This window comes from Odocoileus virginianus, chromosome 32 (assembly GCF_023699985.2).
Source record: "Odocoileus virginianus isolate 20LAN1187 ecotype Illinois chromosome 32, Ovbor_1.2, whole genome shotgun sequence".
Classification (NCBI taxonomy): domain Eukaryota; kingdom Metazoa; phylum Chordata; class Mammalia; order Artiodactyla; family Cervidae; genus Odocoileus; species Odocoileus virginianus.
The window spans coordinates 29,129,454-29,151,167 of record NC_069705.1 but is presented as its reverse complement, the minus strand read 5'-3'; the positions used below and the strand labels follow the sequence as shown (position 1 = coordinate 29,151,167).

At 42.7% G+C, this 21,714-nt stretch overlaps 1 protein-coding gene across 4 annotated transcripts in view; it reads left to right on the top strand.

The window, feature by feature from the left end:
- STOX2 (storkhead box 2) overlaps nucleotides 1-17,252 on the top strand; it is a 110,904-nt gene extending 93,652 nt beyond the window's left edge. For all 4 annotated transcript variants that reach the window (XM_070460089.1, XM_020876559.2, XM_020876550.2 and 1 more), the window contains 2 exons: nucleotides 3,387-5,652; nucleotides 10,821-17,252. In XM_070460089.1, coding sequence (XP_070316190.1) covers nucleotides 3,387-5,652; nucleotides 10,821-11,016 — 2,462 coding nt within the window. In that variant the 3' untranslated portion in view covers nucleotides 11,017-17,252. The remainder of the gene's footprint in view (nucleotides 1-3,386; nucleotides 5,653-10,820) is intronic.
- Nucleotides 17,253-21,714: the final 4,462 nt, after the last annotated feature.

Here is a 21,714-nt window from a genome sequence, read left to right as displayed (position 1 = left end):
TTTTTAAAAACTTCTGTTAACAATGTTGGTCAAAAGTACGCTACCATGTAGGACAGAGTCAGTTTCAAATATGAGTTTGTCATCTGGGTGCTGTGGTTCACAGCTTTAGTGGTCGTCATTTGTGAGACTCTAATGTGAATAATGTCTTATCCTGAAAGTTGTATTCTATGTGGCTGATACCCCCTGAAGTTATTCAGCAGAACTAGAATAGTTTGTAGGGCTACTCACAGGGCATATAAGCCAAGTTGTTCCTCTTCTGTGCAAGCATTTTCTGTTGTGTGTTGGCTCTCACGAATTGCAAATATATGGCTTGGGTTACAACCCAATTCAGTTGAAACTCATTCTTATTTTGAACAGAAACTATCATACAGTGTTTTAAAAATTTTTTGATATTATATCAGCCTTAATAACCAACATACATTTGCATAAAAATCAGCATACATTTCTCAAGAGGAGAGCCTTAAACAAAAAGGAAACCATGTTGCTCAAAAATTAAATGATTATGTTAAACAATACATCATTCAGAAGTAGTGTTAACCTCTTCTGCCTTGGTCATGAAGGATGCCTTCTGAAGCATGTGTGTGTACTAAGTCGCTTCAGTCATCTCCAACTCTCTGCCACCCCATGAACTGTAGCCCGCCAGGCTCCTCTGTCCATGAGATTCTCCAGGCAAGAATACTGGAATGGGTAGCCATTCCCTTCTCCAGGGGGCCTTCCTGACCCAGAGATGGAACTTGGAACTGTTACGTCTCTGAGTATGTAGGTTCCATCGTACATGGACTGTCTCCTCTTGAGAACTGCAGGCCATTTCTAGTGTTTTTGTATTTTACTTTCATAGTTTTGGAAGGACTGGGGGAGCCTAAACTTCTCAGCTTACCCAGTTATTCTTGGCGGTTACACAGTGTTCTTTGGTGGTAATCCGAGTTTCCATGGGTCCTGACCCAAAGTTGAGACTACTGATAGCTAATATTTGTGAGCACTCCCTGTGTCAGGCACTATTCTACACACATTAAACTCATTTAAACTCTGCATCCCTCTGAAGATAGGTACTATTGCTGTCCTGCTTGCCTGGTGCCTCAGACAGTGAAGAATCTGCCTGCAGTGCGGGAGACCTGGGTTCTATTCCTGGGTCAGGAAGATCCCTGGAGAAGGGAAAGGCTACCCACTCCAGTATTCTTGCCTGGAGAATCCCATGGACAGAGGAGCCTGGTGGGCTGTCGTGCATGAGGTTGCAAAGAGTTGGACGTGACTGAGCAACTAGGCACGCACAGACTATTATTGTCCACATTTTGATGACAGTAAGTCAAGGCTCAGAGTGGTTAAGCAAGCTGCCTCAGCTGTAGTAGTTCTCTAAAGCAGTCTTAACAAAGTACAGACATCTGTTGTCTTACAATTCTGGATGCTACAATTCCAAGATCAACATATCGGCAGGGTTGGTTGGTGTCTTCTGAGGGCTGTGAGAGAAGAATCTGTCCCAGCCTCAAACTGGGGCTAGTAGTTATCTGCCTTCTACCAGTTCCTCTTCTCACTGTGATATCTCTGTGTCCACATTTCCCCTTTGTAGAAGGACACCAGACATAGTGTGTCGGGGCTCACTCTAACGACCTCATTTTAACTTGGTTATCTCTAAAGACCCCATGTCCAAATAAGGTAACATTCTAGGCTACTGGGGATTAGGACTTACATATGAATATGGGGGGCAGGAGGACTCACACTTAATTCAGCCAGTAACATCAGCTACCAGTGGCGAAGCTGGAGTTTGGATCCTTGCAGTCTGACCCAAGAGCGCGAGCTTTCAGTCTCCCCTGAAATTGCCATTTTTGTGGGTCAGACACAGTTGAATATTGTCAGGATGATTCCACCTGACCTATTTCCAAATGATATCATTCAGGTCAGTCTTAGAAATATGATCACCCTTGATTTGTCTGGCACTGAGGAAGGGAGAACATTAAAGAAATTAAGTAAACATGCTATAGCCTGGAGAATTTATACTCTCTTAAAAACGTATGTTCTTAATTGTCTCTTAAGGTAGTCGGCACTTAAATGTGCACACAAAACTCTGAAAACAATCACTGTTCAAAAGAGTATCTGTGATTTTCTTCTGGAAAATCTATTCTAACGAATACAGCAGTTGAGACTCAGTGGTCAGATGGATGTAAGAGCCTCTAAGCTTTCACTGGTGTGTTTATGAGAGCTCTCTGGCTATGAATTTGAAAAATTCATTTTGTTGCCACCTTCCTTTTGCTGGCTTATGACAAGAAGGAAGAAGGTCTTACCTAAATATCACCAGTGCTGTAATCACATTCAAATTTGAAGATGATGATTTCAAAATTGGAGAGTACATCCTAAACAATGGTCAAGTCTAGTTGCCCTTTTATATTATTTATAAAATTAAGTTTATTAAATAAGCTTAATCTTGGAATGAGAGTATGGGGCAGCTTCAAGTGTATGTGGTAGCCTCTACATATTTTAGATTTCTTTTCAATACCAAGATAGCGCTCTTAACCCTGATTTCCTAGCTGCTTTTATTCAAAGTCTTTTCTGTAAACTTACAATATACTGAAAATGTTTTTTTCTTCACTTAAGGATATTCTGTCTTTAGGGCATCCCTGGCAGTCCAGTGGTTAGGACTCTGCATGTCCATTGCAGGGGGTCTTGGGTTTGATCCCCGGTAGGCGAACTAAAATCCCTCATGCCATGCAGGGCAGCCAAAAAAAAAAATTCTGTCTTGAACAATTCAGTTCAGTAAAGGTTTATAACAACAGTAGCCACCTAACTCCATCTAGCATCCATTTCTCTCTCTTCCCAGCTTTTGTCTTTTCTTGTTCTGTTGGTAGTACAATTCCATAAGAATTATCAGAGAAAACCAGGGTTCATGTTAAACTTGATGAATACCTTTGAATCCTGTTTAGTTGCTGTATGATGATACGTAGAAGCTGGGCAAAATTAACAGGATTCTGTCTTTGTCCATGTGGACTGATGTAACAAAATACCATGGACTGGGCAGCTGAAACAACAGATATTTATGTCTCACAATTCTGGGACTGGAAAATCCAAGATAAAGGCACCTGCAGATTTGGTGTCTGGTGAGAGCCTCCTTCCTGATTTGCAGACAGCCATACCCTCACATCACGGGGAGAGAGCTCTAGTTTCTTCCTGTCCTCATAAAGGCACATCATGGAGGCTGCAAGTTCATGACCTCATCTGAACCTAATCACCTACCCCAAACTCCCACCTCTTAGTAGCATCGCCCTGGGGATTAGGGCTTGAACATGGGGATCGGTTTGGGAGGGGGGCACCATTCAGTCCATAAGCAGAGTCAAAACAGTCCAGAATCAACTGCACCCCGCTCCTTCCGTTCTCATGAGTGTGTGCTTTGGTTTCAGGTGTTCCCACCCCAAGCCAAGAAATTCTCCGGCACACGCTGAACACGCTGGTCCGGGAGAGGAAGATCTACCCGACTCCTGACGGCTACTTCATCGTCACCCCACAGACTTATTTCATAACTCCTTCCCTCATAAGAACTAACAGTAAATGGTACCATCTGGACGAGAGGATACCTGATCGGTCTCAGTGTACCTCTCCCCAGCCGGGGACCCTCACGCCCTCTGCCTCAGGCTGCGTCAGGGAAAGAACGTTGCCCAGGAACCACTGCGACTCCTGCCACTGCTGCAGGGAAGACGTGCATGGCATGCACGCGGCCACCCTGCAGAGGAAGCCTGCCAAGGACTGCAAAGACCCTTACTGCCCTCCTTCCTTCTGCCAGGTGCCAGCCACTGAAAAGAGCAAAAGTACTGTCAACTTCTCCTACAAAACGGAAACCCTGTCCAAACCGAAGGACGGCGAAAAGCAGTCCAAGAAATTCGGGCTCAAGTTATTCCGGCTCAGCTTTAAGAAGGACAAGACCAAGCAGCTAGCCAACTTCTCCGCCCAGTTCCCTCCCGAAGAGTGGCCCCTGCGAGACGAGGACACGCCGACCACCATCCCTCGGGAGGTGGAGATGGAGATCATCAGGCGTATTAACCCGGACTTGACCGTGGAAAACGTCATGCGGCACACTGCGCTGATGAAGAAACTTGAAGAAGAGAAGGCGCACCGGAGTAAAGCCGGGTCCTCCGCCCATCACAGCGGAAGAAGTAAAAAGAGCCGGACTCACCGCAAGTCCCACGGAAAGTCTCGGTCGCACAGCAAGACGCGAGTGTCCAAGGGAGACCCATCCGATGGTTCCCATCTGGATATCCCGGGCGACAGGGAGTATGATTTTTGTGACCCTCTTACCAGGGCCCCCCGGGAGGGCTGCTTCATCATTGAACACAAAGGGGATAACTTCATCATGCATAGCAACCCGAACGTGATCGAGTCTCATTTCCCCATGACCCCAGAATGGGACGTGTCTGGGGAATTGGCCAAAAGGAGGACTGAGATGCCTTTTCCTGAACCTTCCAGGGGAAGCTCCCACTCAAAAGTGCACCGAAGCCACAGCCATACCCAGGACCGAAGGTCCAGGAACGAGAGATCCAACAAGGCCAAGGAGAGGTCCAGATCGATGGATAACTCCAAAGGCCCTCTGGGTGCTTCTTCTCTGGGGACGCCTGAAGACCTGGCCGAAGGCTGTAGCCAAGATGACCAGACCCCCAGCCAATCCTACATTGACGACAGTACTTTAAGGCCTGCACAGACTGTCGGTCATCAAAGGGCTCACGTTTCCTCCGCAAGCTATAAAGAGGTGTGTATTCCAGAAATAGTCAGTGGCAGCAAGGAACCGCCCAGCGCTTGTAGCCTCTTGGAGCCAGGCAAAGCGCCCGAGAGTTTGCCATCCTTCGGTGAACTCAACTCTTGTCCAACAAAGACGGCTGCAGATGACTATTTCCAGTGCAACACCTCCAGCGAGACGGTGCTCACGGCACCGTCACCTCTGGGAAAGAACAAAGAGGACCATGACACTCTGACCCTGGCGGAAGGGGTGAAAAAGCTGCCGCTGTCGGACAGGCAGGCCCCTCATTCCTCCAGGGAGCCTGCGGGGCACAAGGAGGAGTCGCCGAAGGGGCCGGGCGGGGGCCCAGTCGCTCCAGGCGCCGTAGTCGAAGGCCTTGCCAACGGACGCCTCATCCAGCATCATGGCGCCGAGCCCAGCACCCTGGACAAGAGGAAAGAGATATTCAGCAAAGACACACTGTTCAAACCTCTTCACAGCACCTTGTCTGTAAACAGCTATCACAAATCAACCCTGTCCCTCCTCAAATCGCACCCGAAGACCCCTGCCGACACACTGCCAGGCCGATGCGAGAAACCGGAGCCGTCCCTGGGGACCTCGGCCGCCCCCGCCCTGCCGGCTTCCCAGCGTCAGCCGGAGTCAGTGGGGAACCAGGAGGCCTCTTTCGACTATTACAACGTGTCTGATGACGACGAGTCTGAGGAAGGGGCCAACAAGAACGCGGAGGAGGAGAAAAACAGAGACGATGTAGGGACCATGCAGTGGCTCCTGGAGAGGGAGAAGGAGAGAGACTTGCAGAGGAAATTTGAGAAGAACCTCACCCTGCTCGCCCCAAAGGAAGCCGACAGCAGCAGCAACCAGAGGGCCACCCACTCGGCACGTCTGGACAGCATGGACAGCAGCAGCATCACGGTGGATAGTGGATTCAACTCCCCACGGTAGGGAGAGGCGGCTGTGTGCACACACATCCATCCACCGGGGCCTGGGGCTTTATGCAGATTAACTCGAAGAGTTTCTAATTTCAGTCTCAGTTCTGTGAAAGAGGGTCAAGAGTTGTGTGAGTTGTATTGTTAACAGCCTGTTTCTGACTTCTTTTTCAGGAATTGAAACAAATGTTTCTGCAGCTGTAGAGATCACCAATCTGGACTGGTGGGTTGGTTCCTTCCCGTCCAATCTAAGACCAACATTTCCCAAGTATTTCGATGTTGATATTGCCACCACGCTGAAAAAGGAAGGGTTGTTGGGTTTTTTTTTTTTTTTTCCTTTAAGTCCTTCAAAAAATAGTCGCTTTTTGAGTAAAATAAGTAGTCAGTGTGAGGGTGGGAAGTAGGGGTTGGGAATAACTTGATTGACTCAGAGATAGGGAATCCACCTAGTGAGAATATAATAGCTCATCTCGCAACCTCTGCAGCGGATCTAGAAGCTTGTCATCATCTCAACCCTGACTTTCTGTGCAGCCTGCACCTCTTGCTCTCATACGCCTTCCTCTCACCACTCAAAAGTCTGCAGGCACGTCGAACTGGTCCTGTCCCAGGAAGACTGGGGGCCTGTGCTCTGTTAGATTGAAGTGCATGCCAGCACTTTCTCTTCTCCTCCTGCAGAATGGGCACTGTTCAGGCACGCCGATCGTCCTGCCTTCTTTTTGGTGGGTGCTGGTAATTCAGCAGAGGGTTAACAGCCGAGTATGCAGTGCCCAGTGGCCACAGCCAGGGCACTGAAGTGGTTCAGGGGGTTAGGAAGCAAAAGGGAGTCTATGCCACTTTCCTTTTTTTCTCCTTAATTCTTCCTTCTCTCCCACGAGCGACTTGGGACCTGACTCTCCTGAATTCTACTCCAGATTGGTGACTCTGAGATGCAGAAATACTGTTGAGAGATTGACCTCTCCCATTAGTTGTGATTCCCAACTTTTCATAGTATTTTGTATTTGAACAAGTCCAAGATACAAATATGTATTTCTTATATTTATATTTATTTTAACTATTAAGAATTAAAATTAGTTGCATTGTAATCCTTTGACTCTGTCTCTGGATAATTTGGAGACAGAGCATCCCAAAACCAGAACTGGGAATCATTCACCTGTTTGTCCCCGTATTAGACCTTGGTTATTTCTTAAAGGGCTAGTTCTTTATTACCATTATTATTATTGTCAAGTAACATTTCTTTTCCAAGTTAACACGTGTGGAAGTCTTATATCTAAACAAACCACAGAGATGGTACCCTGGTTAACGTGGAAGCCAGGAGCTCCATGTCTCCTCTGCCCACCCTCGGGGACCTTAAAACCTGAGGGAGCCATGACACTCAGTCTGCAGACTACTGGCCTGTTAAATAACTTTGCTAAGAAATAATTTTTGCTAAATGTTTTGTTATCCCAAATGAAAAATTTATATACCAATTGTTTTATATATTCTTTCTCTCTGCTTCCCTCTTCTACTTTCATTTTTCCTCTTGATTTCCTAGTAGGGGATAGTGGATAAGCATAACTAAAAGTCTGCCGTTGGTGGTAGACATTCACTACCATTGCTTATGGAAGGTGTGGGTTATTGGCCTGGACCTCCTGCCCTGCTCTTTCTTATTCTATGGGCTCTCCCTGCTCGATGCATCTCCACACCAGTTTCCAGCTCTTCACGGGGCACTCTTGGCCGCTAGACCTCCACGGAGGGAAAACCACAGTGCTCCAGAGATAGTTGCAAGGGGGACATTGAGAGTTTAGTGGGTTCTGACTCAAAACCTGACCACTGCATAATATTGAGTTTTTTTTTGTATGGAGGCAGGTTAACAGAAATGTTCATGTAATTGTTAAACCAGTCTCTCCACAGAATATATTTTATTATCTCTAAATTAGGAGTACAGATTATGGAGTTGATGAACGGGATCATGTCTTGAACAAAGCTTATTTGCATTGCTTTAATAGTGTACTCAGGGTCAAATGTGCTGTCCTGATAGGTTGTCCTAAGGAGACAGTCTTCAGTCAGGAGCTCTCTGCCTTCTGTTACTAGGTAGGATTTTCTTTATGGGAATATGGAGATCACCCATAAATGTCATGCAGTTAGAGAATCTACAGAACAATTCCTGATCACACCCCTTTTGTTTTTCATATCCTTTGGTTAGAACCTGAGTGACAAACTTATTTTCGATATTTACTTTTAAATTATATTTCCCCTCTACTTCGATAAATTTACTCAGGTACCTTTCCGATGCGTGAGGATTGTCTGTGAAGGAGAATATTTGAGTTACAGGGAGTTTTACACTCCAGTGTAAGGAGTCTTTTAGCCAAATGGCACTGTCATGCTGACAAGGCTCCACTGTTACAGATACAGGAATCCCCAGGGGGCCATTTATTCCGATCTTTCAGTGAACGAGCTCAGTGAGCTACAGAGGTTCAACCTGCGCCACCAGCCCACGCCCCCCTGCAAAAAAAAGGTGGTCTCCACACTGTCGCGTCTTCAGTGCTGACTCAGAAGTCGTGTTCAGCCACATTTCCAAAGTGCTCTAGTCCCCTTTAGTCAGGAAGATCCCCTGGAGAAGGGAATGGCAACCCACTCCAGTATTCTCGCCTGGAAAATCTCACGGACAGGGGATCCTGCCGGGCTACAGTCCATGGGGTCGCGAAGAGTCGGACAAGACTGAGCGACTAACACTTTCACTTCAAAGTGCGTTGAGCAAAGGATACAAGGTAGACATTTAAACTATGCCGTGAGATTGAATACTGCAAATGAAGAATCCTGTCGTGCAAAGCCTGCTGTTCCAGAGTTGAGGCTGAAAACCTGTTGATAAACACAATGTGAGAATCAGAGGGCTCCAGGCCGCCCAGCACGTGTCTGATGTGTCCTGTGCTTTCCAAGTGCGGGCCCAGGGGGGGCGCATGCAGGACATGGAACAGCAGGGCCTCTTGGTTCAGTTCTTCTGCCTATAAAATTCTGAGATTTTATTTTTAAGGTTGCACTCCATTAGCTCTCTTTAAAAAAAATGTGACATTTTAAATGTGAGGACTATTGTTACTGCTCACCCTCCATCTCCGTGAGTTGTTTCATCATCATATCCACAGCCTTCCATTTGACTGTCAAACAGTGTATGCAGTGTCACAGTAGTAATGAGATATATCCTTTGGAGACACTGGAATGCCCCGTTGTGTTTATCACTATTAACATGTTGGCCATGGTCAAAGGTAGCCCGAGGAATCTTAGAGCATGTGTAGCTCCTACCTTAGGCCATCTGTTGCAATGATGTGTGTTGATGGTACCTGACATGCAGTAGGGACTTGATAAGTTAACTTCCCACCTCAAAAACTGGTTTAAAAGTGGATTCCTTGGACCTCAAAATGCAGTTTCCCATGGGGGAACAAAAAGTCACTAGTAATACATAGATTCCCAAGCCTCCCCACGGAGACTGATTTTTTTCACGAGATGCCAGACGTACAACAGAGATAACTCCCCGCATTTGTCTAGCTTTTGCGTGTACAGATCTTTCCTGGTTGCTTATTTCTTCTTCTGAGTCACTCACTGAGTATGTACAGCACATAACTCGCCCTGCTTTAAAGATGAGGAAATCAAATGCCCTAAAAAGTTACTACTGTGATTATGAATGAAACCAAAGGAACGTGTCACGACCTCTCTGGGGTTCTGCATGTTTATTGTCCTTTTTCCTTCCTCCACCTGACTCTCAGTTGTAGTCCTGGAAAAACACTGATGGATTTTTCTTAGAGGAGGTGTAAGGCAGGTAAGTAGGTAAGTCTAGAGTTTTCCATCACTTTAGTGATGATATTTTGGAGTATTCCTTAGATATGCCCAGATTGACCATAAGCATCATGAAAGAACTTGATTTACTTCTATGAAGATATGAACCCTCTGGAGGTACCCTCTGCAGTCAGGAAGCATCCGTTGTCTTTTTTGGTAGTCGGTGAACAGGCTCCCTTTTAAACAACTAACTCTTGGCTTTTTGTTGAGAAGCAAGCTTAAGGCCACAAAGGGTCAGGGTGAAATGCCCTGTCAGACATGGCTACCAAGGTATAATGCTCAGACAGACTCGCTATGAGTTTTGGATGAGGATGAAAGCCAGGTGGTGAGGATGTCCACTGGGTAGTTTGACTTTAAATCAGTGATGGGGACCAACATGTAAGAATATTTTATAAACCTTGAATCTATCCAATAGGGTGGATGTTTTGAGCATCATTATGGTTTCTTCTACCTCTTTGTGAGCTGGTAAGTTTTTTATCACTGTTTTGAGGACCTAGAACACAAAAACTCACTCATTTCCCATCAGTCAGGCCAAGTCATCTTATTTCTGTCATCGTCCTACACATTTGACATGTTAAATGTTATACACCTCTTGAGACAATAAAATAGATTTAAGTATTTCTAAATTAGAAAAAAGAGAAGTCGAAATACTAGGAGCTTTTAAATCACCTCTAAAGATTCCTTTAAAAAATTAAATATTTCTACCAAAGTGGAAGAAGGGAGGAAATAAATGTAAATAGAGAAAACCTTAGATTCCTTATCTGGAAATAGAATATACATAAAGTGTTATGTATTTGAAACAGAGTATGACGTCATTATGTATTTGAAACAGAGGTATGACGTCTTTAAAAAGAATGTTATTCCCATCACTGCTGCAAATTGGCTAGTGTCCTGCTTGAAGTTCACCTCCAGAGTCAAAAATCTACTAAGCGGAATGAAAACAGAATCATTAGGATAAAAGTGTGCAGTTGATTCAGGAGCAATTCTCTCCATGAATTTTGGGCCTGAAATGAAATCATTACCTATGTATAATTTACGAAGACTAGCCTTTTTAAAAAAGGAACATGAGAGCCATCTATCACATCAGATTTTGAAGGCGTTTCCTTGAATATGAAAGTCTAGGGAAGACATATATTTAGCTGTATGAAAACCTTTTACTCAGCGTGCTGCTGATGATAACATGTCTTGTGAAAAGCTTCTGGAGTCCAAGTTGCTGGAGCATATGTGAATAATCAGTATGAGATGCTATATACATGACATGATAAACCGCCAGAGGAAATCCATTAACTCCATCATTTGCTCTTCCTCTAGGGCTCAATATATAATTATTTATGTTAAAAACCAAACCAAACAAAACCTTTTTACTCTTGTAGCACTCGGGAGAGCCTGGCTTCCAACACATCAAGCATTGTTGAAAGTAACCGTCGTCAGAACCCTACCTGGAGCCCGGCCCACGGTGGAGCTGGCCCGGCCTTCAGTTTCCGAGCAAGTACGGACCCCCCCACCAACGAAGCTGAGAAATTACAGAAACCTTCCAACTGCTTGCAAGCTTCTGTTACTAGCGTGTGATAGTCATCCTGCCTCCGATCTCCCGTCTCATTCGATACAGCCAAGTTTACGACACTGTGGCTGGTGTTTACATCTTTGGAAAGACAAGCATCTCAACGGCAGTTTTTGTGTTGACTTAAACTGTGCTGCTAAGTAGGCTAGGGCAAAAAACAACAACCGAAAAATCTTTATTTCAGAGTATTGCTTTTCACATTTATGGCTCTGTAGCAACAAGAATAGCAGTAGGGTGATATGTACACTTTTGCTTCACTAATTGTAACTGAGCACACATATGGAAGTCTAGACACTGTAAATGTAATATGCATTTTCGATGTCTTGCAGTTGCCAAGTCCATTCTAAAATGCCACAGATGCGTGTTGCTCCCAGTCTGTGACCAGATGGTGCCACAGAACTGATCCTTGACACTTCCAAAAGAAAAAAAAAAAAGATAACTAAGCCACCACAAAATGTCAAATGCAAGGGTCTACCTTGAGGGAAATTGATGCCAAAATGACTAAAAGGGACCCCAGCCCTTTGTGTGTGAATCATTGAGGCCCCGGTCATTTTGCACTGTGAGTTTTTTTGACACGATTTTGTATAGGAGCCCACGGAAGTGTGTCAGAAGGGGTCGTGATCCAAATACTGGGAGTGTTTGTTTTCGGGATTTTGTTTTTTAAGTGTCACAGATGCTTGTCTGATATGTTTAACCTTCCATCATCACAAACAGGAATATAGGCCTTTGAATCTGAAATGGACAAAGGAAGGGTTCCCCAGCCTGGCTGGGGCACAGCGCTGAGCAATGGGAGAGGTAATGCGGACTTCTAAAAAGGTGTTCATCAGATAGTGAAGGAAGAGCATTTCTTCCTTGTGAGACTTAAGGGTGATGCTATCTTACTATCAGAGATAAATGGTAATTAGTTTGTTTAAAAGCAAAATGTTCTTTGTGATACAAATGAAGACTATGGCCTGGGGACGTTATTCTTTCTAATGGAAGGACATAAATCTATTTTATGTAGTTTTAAATAGAATGCCTAAATTAGGCTGTGGGAGATAATTTTTAGTGGTTATAGGAAAGAGCAAATTTAGGGAGAGTTGAACTTCAGGCCTTTTATTCCTGGGAGGATATCTATAGAGAAAACTTTAAAATACTTTTTCATTAGAAATATACATGTGCCCATGTAATTAACAACAGAATGTGATCATTCTGCAAGTGTGGTGGAACCCTAACTGTACGCCCCCTAAATTTATCAGAATAACAATTATGCATACATGAACTATGCCAGAGTAATGTTTACAGATACTTTGTAACCAATTTCAGGAGGCATTTTTAGGTGGATGTATAGTATAGTTTTTAGCCCAACTTATTTCAGGATGGTTTGTTAATTACATTTTGCTTTGGTTTACAATGTCATGATGACTACAGAGAAGGTTCTCAGCAACAAAGGGATTACAAATAATCAAAATTCAGTTCTCTAGGGAAGGATGTCTCAAAAGTTCCCATGTCTCATTTTAGGAGAACCATGGAATAAATCTGTAGATAATGGAAATTTATTCACAAAAGGATTTCATTTGATACCAGTAAATGGTCTGACCAAAAGTTTTATTTAGCTGAGTGGCATGTGATGTTTGGAGCCATATACCATAAAATAAATACCGCAAAATAAATCTAAAATATTTTCACCTCGGATTTCAGGAATTGGCATAAATTGGCGAAACACTCCTGCTTCAGTATTAGGTTGAGTCACTAGCCATCTGTTTAAAGAGTAGAGTCTTTAAATAGACACAGTTGGGCTGTTTCTTGAAACATTTAGAGACTCTCTCATGCTTTTTCAGATAGCTGGAAGTTTCGTTGGGTCAAACTGGACTCGTCAAGTTTAGTATAGTTTCCTTTCTTTGTGCTTATAGTGAAACGTGAGCACGTTTCTTGGCAGACTCCCACACCTTTAAAATGCTTCTGTTGTTGGCTTTCAATCTCCTGCTTTATTTCCTCCAAGGCATGCCTTGATTGCTCAGAAATGCACTCTTGTCTCACTGCTTAAATTTGTCCAGAGGAATGATGACGTATCCAATAGACTATACAGAGTCTGTGTCCTTGGGGAGTTGTATACCACACAGTTACTAAATTCTTCTGTCTAAATTCTCTTTTTCTCACCCCTAAACCTACCCTCCAGCGTGAATCATACAATCAGTTCATAAATAATAGAACCATTGAAACAATACATCAGCCTCTAGTTGATCCTCCTAAAGTAGCCATTAGAATAATCAAATACTGTGTGAACAGGAAAGAAAGCATTACCTTTAAAGAGAAGCTTTAAAATATGAATTTATCAATATTTCACAAGAAATAGGTTTACAGAAGACATTTGAATAAAATGTGTACACTCTTTGCCCGATGCTATGGGGTACATGATTTAGGGAAGAAAAAAAAAAAAACTCCCTTAGACCAGCAGCCATTAGCATAGAAATGATGGACTTCAAGGAGGATATGGTGTGAGCAGACGTTCCATGCAGATACATGCCCATCTGAATCGAATTGGGATGCCTGAATGAATGGGGGAGAAGAGGGGGCTGGAAGCACCTTACGAGTATGACCCCAAATGGTCTGTGGTGATGTTCTCAGTAACCCGCTCCAAGCTTTGCCAGCATCCTTTTCCTCCGGTGAAACCATCGCTTTGTGGCCACGGCTGCTTACCTAGACTTCACTTAGAGTTTATCAACTGAAAGGTTTACAAAACTGAATCTGGTTGAATCTCTGTGTAGTGAGTGTTCAACTTTAAAGGGTCAACCCATCTGTCGGCATTTTGCACACTTATGTATTATTATGATACAGCATATTACTTTATGGTAATTTTTATTTTTACATATAACTACCTCCATAAATTTGATGAAGCGGCCGCAGTGCGTTCAAGTGTATTGTTTGGAAAAGCAAAGTTGACAACGTTCTTAACCATTAGGCCATGGCATTCTCTGTGTGTGTCAGTGGTTGCCTGTGTGGACTCGTGACTGTCTCATTGCCATGGTTTTTCTTTGATGGCATTATCTCACTCTCAGCTGTAAACCCGTCTCTCTTCTTTCCCACAGAAAGCACTTGATTTTGTTATGAATGAAAAGCTTAAATTTCTTGTCTCCCCCGCCCCTGCCCCCACCTCATTCCTGCTAAGAGCTCTCTCTGGCCAAGAGCCAGTTGGTAAACATAATTTAGCAAGCTATTTACTCCTATGAAAATCTGATTTGAATTCTAGGTTTTCCGTCATAAGACACACCAGAAATTTGGACTGTCGACTTTGAAGCACTTTGGGCCTCTCTGCCTTCACTTGCATGCTACCGTATCGAGCCCAGACTTCATTGGAATTAAAAGAGCTGTGCTTTGTATCCACAACTTCCGTTCCATAATTTGTATTTCATTTTATATATTTTGCACATCTCAGGGGACCTTCATAAGCATATGAAAGGGGGGGGTGCCATCAAATAGAGAAAACGGGAAAAGCTGAAAGAGGACTCGCTGGTGAAAGTAATAAATGACTGCTTCTCTGATGTTGTGAAGTTCAAGTTCAGGAAGCATCCAGTGAAAGTTAATCTGGAATCACAGCAATCTGAACACCAGCTGTTCCTCAGTCTCCCTTTTTCACAATCCAACCAGCATTTCTAAAATGTAAGTTTAAATTATATTGCAGTCACTATGGGGAGGAAAAAAAGAAAAGAAACCTGTTCAGCAGCAATGAAAGCATGTTTGTTTTTTAGGTTGGCACAGCTTTGTAAAATTCTACCCAGGACAAACCACTTATCACCACAAAGTGTACTTGAAAATAAAGTTTTTAACTTAAATGATAGGCGTATTGCTCACCATACAGTAGTGATCTTGATTTGAAAAGCCTCACAATTTATAACATGGGCAGTGTTTGGAGCTTGATTAAAAACCAACAACCCGTGAGCACTTCGCACATTCATTTTGGGATCTCAAAGTGCTTCCAAAGCATTCGGATTCACAGTTCACAAAGCAGGTCCTATCTGTAAAACCCGTACTTGAACAAACAGGAGTGACATAAGATTACCCAGAAACACAGTGGCAGCTATCAGTGATCTATTTTCTATCTGTTTGATAGACCATCATGAGAAATCACAAAATACAATGCTATTTTTCTGATGTGTGCTAATAAAGTCAAAGAAAACAAATACAACTTGACACCTTTGTCCATTTTCATTCAAAAAGTTCAGGGTGTTGGGAATTTGACAAAAAACAAAAAAAGCCGCCCAGATGCCCTTGGGGTCTGAAGTAGATCTGGATTATACACGATTGTTTACAGTTTCCTATTGGGCTTCTCTAAATCCTATGCTCAAATACCATCTTTCAGGAACATGACTGCCCCTGGCAGTGGAAGGTGCTGATACAGAAACTTTCACTAAAAAAAAAAAATTTTTATCAAGTCCTCTCCACAGTGCTTCTCAGCACAACTGAAATTCAGTATACTGAGCCCTAATCCGAAGAATCCGGAGTTGCCAGGGAAGCTGATCTAGTTCCAAGTGGGGTTTTTTTTTTTTTAAATCTCAAATTAGGAGATAAAAGATCCTGGTCGAGGACCTTCTCCGTTTATCACAGGCCAGTCACAGAACCAGCTCGCAGTGCGCTGTTGGGCGACAGTGGTCCCCGCGGAAGTGATCCTTTCCTTCCCCACCTCCAACTCTCCACCTACCCCAGGTCTCTTATCACCCCACCATCCTCAGATTTCTGCACACACTGAGGGCTTGAGGAAAAATGGAGGCAAAAGCCATGCATTGCTTTGCTCTGGGTTAGTAAAATACGGACAGGAAAGAGATTATCATCAGTCTGATCTTTGCCAAGTAAGATAAAGGAATCAGCCATCACTCTGTCAACTCTCCCAGAAGGTTTTACAGTATTCCGGATACATCCAATCTTTCCCCATAGATTTCTTTTATTCGGGAGAGGTTTCATAAATTAGATCTATGAGAAAACTCATTACTGTTTCCTGGGGTGTTGGAAATAGACACTGGTGTCTCCCCGATGGAGTTCATCTCTGCGTCTTTTACAGTACCATCCCAGCCATAGCTCCTCTCACACTAGACTATGTTTTTACAATTGTTCTAGGACTTACAGTGGCTGGTTTGCAAGGTTCAGAATTCTACAAGGCTCGAGGGGGACTAAACCTTCTTCTGATGATTGTATGTTACCAGTTACAGGGCTTTCTTTGCTCCTTGCTGTCCTCAAACGTGAACATACGCACACACACGCCCTGCCAGTGAGGAAAGGGATGGTTTCCCAAGTGAGGTGGCCAGGACCCTGGAAGCCAGGGTAAGGCTAGAAGCTTGTTTGGTCCACGTAGAGCTGCCTCCCTCCTTGCCCAGAGCCTGGTTTTGACATACCTGTTCACTTGCGCCCTGCCTCCCAAAAGAGGTACCAAACCCGAGATCTGAGGTCTCCAGCACGAATCCTCTGCAGTTATACAGAATCCATCCTGGCGTATACACACACAGCTCCTCACCTGCCTTTCCTCCCGGTCTGCCCTCCCTGCCTCGTCCCCACTTAGATCCCGATAACCTCCAATGTTTCCACATCGGAAGGGCAAAGCAGTGTGTGACGGGTTAGGCATAGAGCTGACCTAGGGTCAGCTTCATGTAAGTATTGACAGCTACAAATTAAGGTCCTCAGAGTAGTTGACATAGATACAACTGTCTAGAGAAGAATTAAATTTCAACGTTCAGTTTAAAGGGATCACAATTCTGCAGGTATCTTTCTCCGAGTGACTGAATGTGACTATTGCATTAGGATAAATGAATTAAGAAGTGCAAGTGGGATTTACTGTATGTTAGAAAGGAAATTTTGCAGCCAAGACTGCCTTGAATAAAATGTGTTTGCACTGAAAAAAAAATTTTAAATTACTTGGTCTCTGGTTGCTGTAAAGGTCATCCAAGATGGATGTTCTGTTTATATTGTATAGTATTTCATATGAAATAATTACAGTTCATGAAATGTCTTCCCTAATGTTACTGATTTATAACAGCACATTTGTAACATGGTTTTTATCGTGTCAGTGTACCATATTGTAAATGATGATTACTTGTCATGCTTAGTATAATAACTTAAAAGAAAAAAAAGCACAGGGATTTTTGTAAGTCTATATTTGAAAGTCCCTCCATATGGTAATATTGTGTTCATGTTGTTTATGTAGTGTTGTGTGAAATATCCATTTTGGATTGTGTTACTTTTTAAGATATTAAATAACATTTGGTTATATGTCTAAGTGGATTTTTTTTTTTTTTTTGGTACTTGAGAGAAAAATACCTTACGTGAGACCAGTTTATTTCTCTCCTTGATTAATATTACATCATAACAAAATTTTATTGCACAATCTTGGTTATTAGAGCTTTTGAACTAAAACAACTGAAAATGGAAATTCCTGATCAACATTTTTTCCAGGAATGTTTTAAAAGATCCCTATTCAAATTTAAAACCGAGTGAGGCTTACAGAGGCATATAATTAAGTTTTCTAAATGAAATTATAAAGTAATGTGGTCAGTTTGTTTTGTTATCACTCGTATCATAGCTTCTACCCCCGAATGAGTGTGGTTCCCCTATCCAGCACACACTCGGAAGCTATCCACATACTCCAGGGAGGCCTTTTTGTACCGGTTTTGAATGCCTCCGTATTTAACTGCCTTCAGAATCTATTATCCATTCCTCTGACTCCTCAGTGGTGACAAAACTTTGTCCTGGGAGGACGGAACTCCTTTTTTCAAACCAAAAGTGACCTGATGTCAAGCAAATGATGGAGCTGGGAAACAACATTATTAGTCAAAAACAATGTGGAGCTGTAAAGTCTAGCCTAATTTTCTTGTGAAGGCGATACCCAAAGCAGACTTCCCAAAAGTGTTCTGAACGATGACAGAACCATTTGGGTAAGTGTGGAAAACCTAAGGGGACTCCTTTGAAGGACAAGCCTTATTTTTAGTTGTATAAGTTTGTCTATACAGACGCTTCATTTTTCAAGCATGTAATAGGGGAAACAAGAATACCAGAAGTACATTGTGAATTTTATGCTAGGAGCAAAAACCTCTGTGCTGGAGGAAAGGTAATTTGTTGCTTTCAGAACCTTCCAGTGAACTGGACACAGGAGGAAATGTAGTGACTCACCAAAAAGGTGGAAGGCAGGATTCTGACTCCTCTGAGAGAACGGTCGCAGTTCATAAAAATCTTTTCTTTCGAAAGGAAATGGTATGGTTTTAACTTATTTTTAAGTGTTTAGAGTGGTGTGTTTTTCCCTCCGAAAGGAAAATCCAGAGTCCTCGATATTTGTCATCTCCGCTCTTGCAGCTGTGAAATCAAGAGCTGCTGAATAATAAAAAGAAGTTATTCACCTGACTTTCATAATTTATTTAACTGTGAAACCTTACCCCTACTGTGGGAATACCTGGATTTAGTGACATTCCCCCTCTTGGAGCTCCACGGCTCCAGACTCTTCCTGTAAAGCAAATAGCTAGTCATCTAACCCATGGGGTAAGTGTGTGTGATGAATGTTCACACAGCGTAACACACTGTGCAGGAATTGCAAGAAAAAACAAATCACTTGCATGCATGATCGCCTGGGTGAGGGTTGGGGTGAATCTTCTCAAAAGCAGTGCGTAAGAAGTATGATGGTAAAAGGAGGAAGAAAGATGCAATGTGTTAAAAGAGAAATAAGACCAGAGACGTTAGCTTGGAATTCAAAGGGCAAGATTGAATGACTGATGTTCAGTGAAGACCGGATTCTGTCTTCCTGAGTCAGATCTAGGACTTCTGTCTGTGGCTCACACGGAATGAACGTGTCAGCCTGGGTGTGTCTGACTGATGGTGTCCGTGGGTTACTTAGGCAGCCCCCAAAGTCCATCCAACACTTGCCTCCAGGCCAGCTTCCCTCACGGCCCCTTGTTTCTCTTCCTTGCTGTGAAGTTCCAGGCATCATTTTTCTTTTCTGTTAACCTGGGGTTTATTTCGTTTTATTACTCTTTTCTCTATATAAGAGAATAAGAATATTTTTGTTACGCTTTCTAGTCTATTAATGCTTGGACTCTTTCCTAATCTCAAGTGTATATCTGTAATAATGTATATAATAATACAGAATAGGATATAACACTATATTAGTAATAATACAGGGAAGCCTGGTATGCTGCAGTTCATGGGGTCACAGAATCAAACACGACGTAGTGACTGAACAACAACAGAATTATGTTAATGACATTATAATACAATATAAAATATAAAATTAATATAATGTATATTACTTTATACTTGTATATAATTGAGATACATATACATTGTATATATTTATATTGTATTATGTGTAGTGATACATAAGTTATATACATAGTAATTTTGTATATAACTACAATTGATTACTAGCACTTTTTTTTTTTTATTCCTAGCACTTTAAATTTCACATTTATAGTCTTACACTCCTTGTATCCAAAGCCCACTATCAAAAAAAAAAAACAAACAAAGCCCATTATCTTTGCTTAATCTCATTTCTACTCACCTTTGCACTGACAGTCTTGTTCTCCAGCACTGGGATATGAATTTATCACCAACTATCAAAGGCCTGAGAAATCACTAGAAACTTTCATATATATAGATGGATGATGATAGATAGATGATTACATAGATATTGCATTAGACCAAAGATCTCTGTATTTTTTAATAGTCTGTAAATGACAGCAAAACAAGAGTGTATCTCTGTTTTAATGATGTATTGAAAATTTGTTATCTTGGGAAATTGGTTTGGAACCCTCTTGTGTCCATGCTTCAAGCCAGCATCTTCTGTTCCTTACTGTATCCTATATTGTAGAGAAAAAATCCCCCGGAAATGCACCTCGTTCAATGTCAACAACAGCTCAATGGTTCTAGCATTTAAAATCTCTTTCTTGAGTTTCTCCTGCAATTATGAGATTTCCCCTATTGCCATCCATCCCATCTGATTGCAAATGTAGCAATGGGTCTCCCCACATGTTGCAGCTTCTTGCTGCTTGCCATTGTTGACAGGACATGTGACAGACTAGCAAATCTTAAATGGATTGGAAAAGACAAAGTTTGTTCTTTCCATTCCTTCCCTTCATATGTGTTTGATGGCAGTTATGGGACATCTGTGTCAATTGTCAAGAGATCAATATTCAGGCTGGGAACGTTTCAGGATTCTCAGGGAGAGATACCCTTGGAAATAGGCGATGCCATTTCCACAGCTGTATCCCTTCCGTGTTTCCTGTCTGTAAAAGGGATCCAATGAGATGGACCAGGGGCTCCATCTGGCCCTATAAGAAGTCAGGCAAACGGGCACAATAGAGCTCATCTTTTACAGCTCACTTTTGCTCTAGCCAATTGATAGAACTACCAGTGCTTTGAGAGACTGCCCTTAAGATTTCAGCAGTCAGAATATTGTGTAGATGGCTTATTGAGAAAAAGCACTTCCACTGCATTTTTAGACTTTTTTTGGCTGCCCTGCATGACTTGTGGGATCTTACCTTCCACCAGGGATTGAGCCCGTGCCCCCTGCAGAGGAAGCACGGAGTCCTAACCGCTGGGCCACCAGGGTGGTCCCCCCACTGCATTTTTAGACAAACATTTTACTACAGTTTTAGAATTACAGAATTACTGTGACTGCTGTACGGAGAATGCCTGTGTAGCCACCCCATCACCTATTATTAACATAATAGGTGGGAATAGTTTCCCCTATTATTAACACCTTGCTTTAGTATGGTACATTGGTCATAATTAATGAACCAATATTGACACATTATGAACTAAAGCAATACTTTATTCAGCTTTCCTTAGTTTGTCTCAGCTGTCATTTTTCTGTTCCAGGAGGCAGTCTGGGACACCACATTATTATGTGGCCTTAGTCTCCTGTGGTCTGAGTTTCTTAGACTTTGTTTTTGATGACTTGGTGGTTTTGAGGAGTATTGCTCAGGAATTTTGTATAATAGCCCTCAATCTGGGTGTTTCATGCTTTTCTGATAATTAGGCTGGGCATATAGGTTATGAGGGGGTCACAGAGGTCAAGTATCATTGGCATTATATATCAAGAATGCATATGAACAATATGACTCATCACTGTTGATGGAAACGCAATCGCCTGGCTTAAGGTAACGTGAGGTCTCTTCACTGCCAGCTCACGCTTTTTTCCTCAGTTCCAGCTGTCCTTTTTGGAAGAAAGTCACTAAACTCAGCTCACACTGGAGTCAGGATTTACCCTTCATCTCTTGAAGGGTGGAGAATTTAAATAGATTATTTGAAATTCTGCAAGGGAGATTTCTCTCTTCCTCCCCATTTATTTTTACATAGTTGAGTCACATCAGTATCTGCTCACAGGGTATACGCACTTGTTTTATGTGTTGGGTTGTATCCTTTACTACTTTATGTATGTTATGCCTCAGTTTTTCCAGCTTCTGCTCTCGTTTGCTCCTCTGGTGGGCTCCCATATCCCTTTGACCTACCCCCATCATCGTGGTGATTTGTTTGTTTCTTTGTGAGCATGTCCTAATTTCCTGGCATTATAGGATGTTCTAGGCTCATTTTGTATATCCCACTCCAATCTCTGAATCGGTCACTTCTCTACGGAGCACCTAGTTTCTTATATTGAAAGATGACAGTAGAAACCAAGATCTAGGAGATAGTTATGCCCACTCACCAGTACTGGAGAGCCATAATTCTTGAGTTTCTTCAGCTGATAGAGCAAG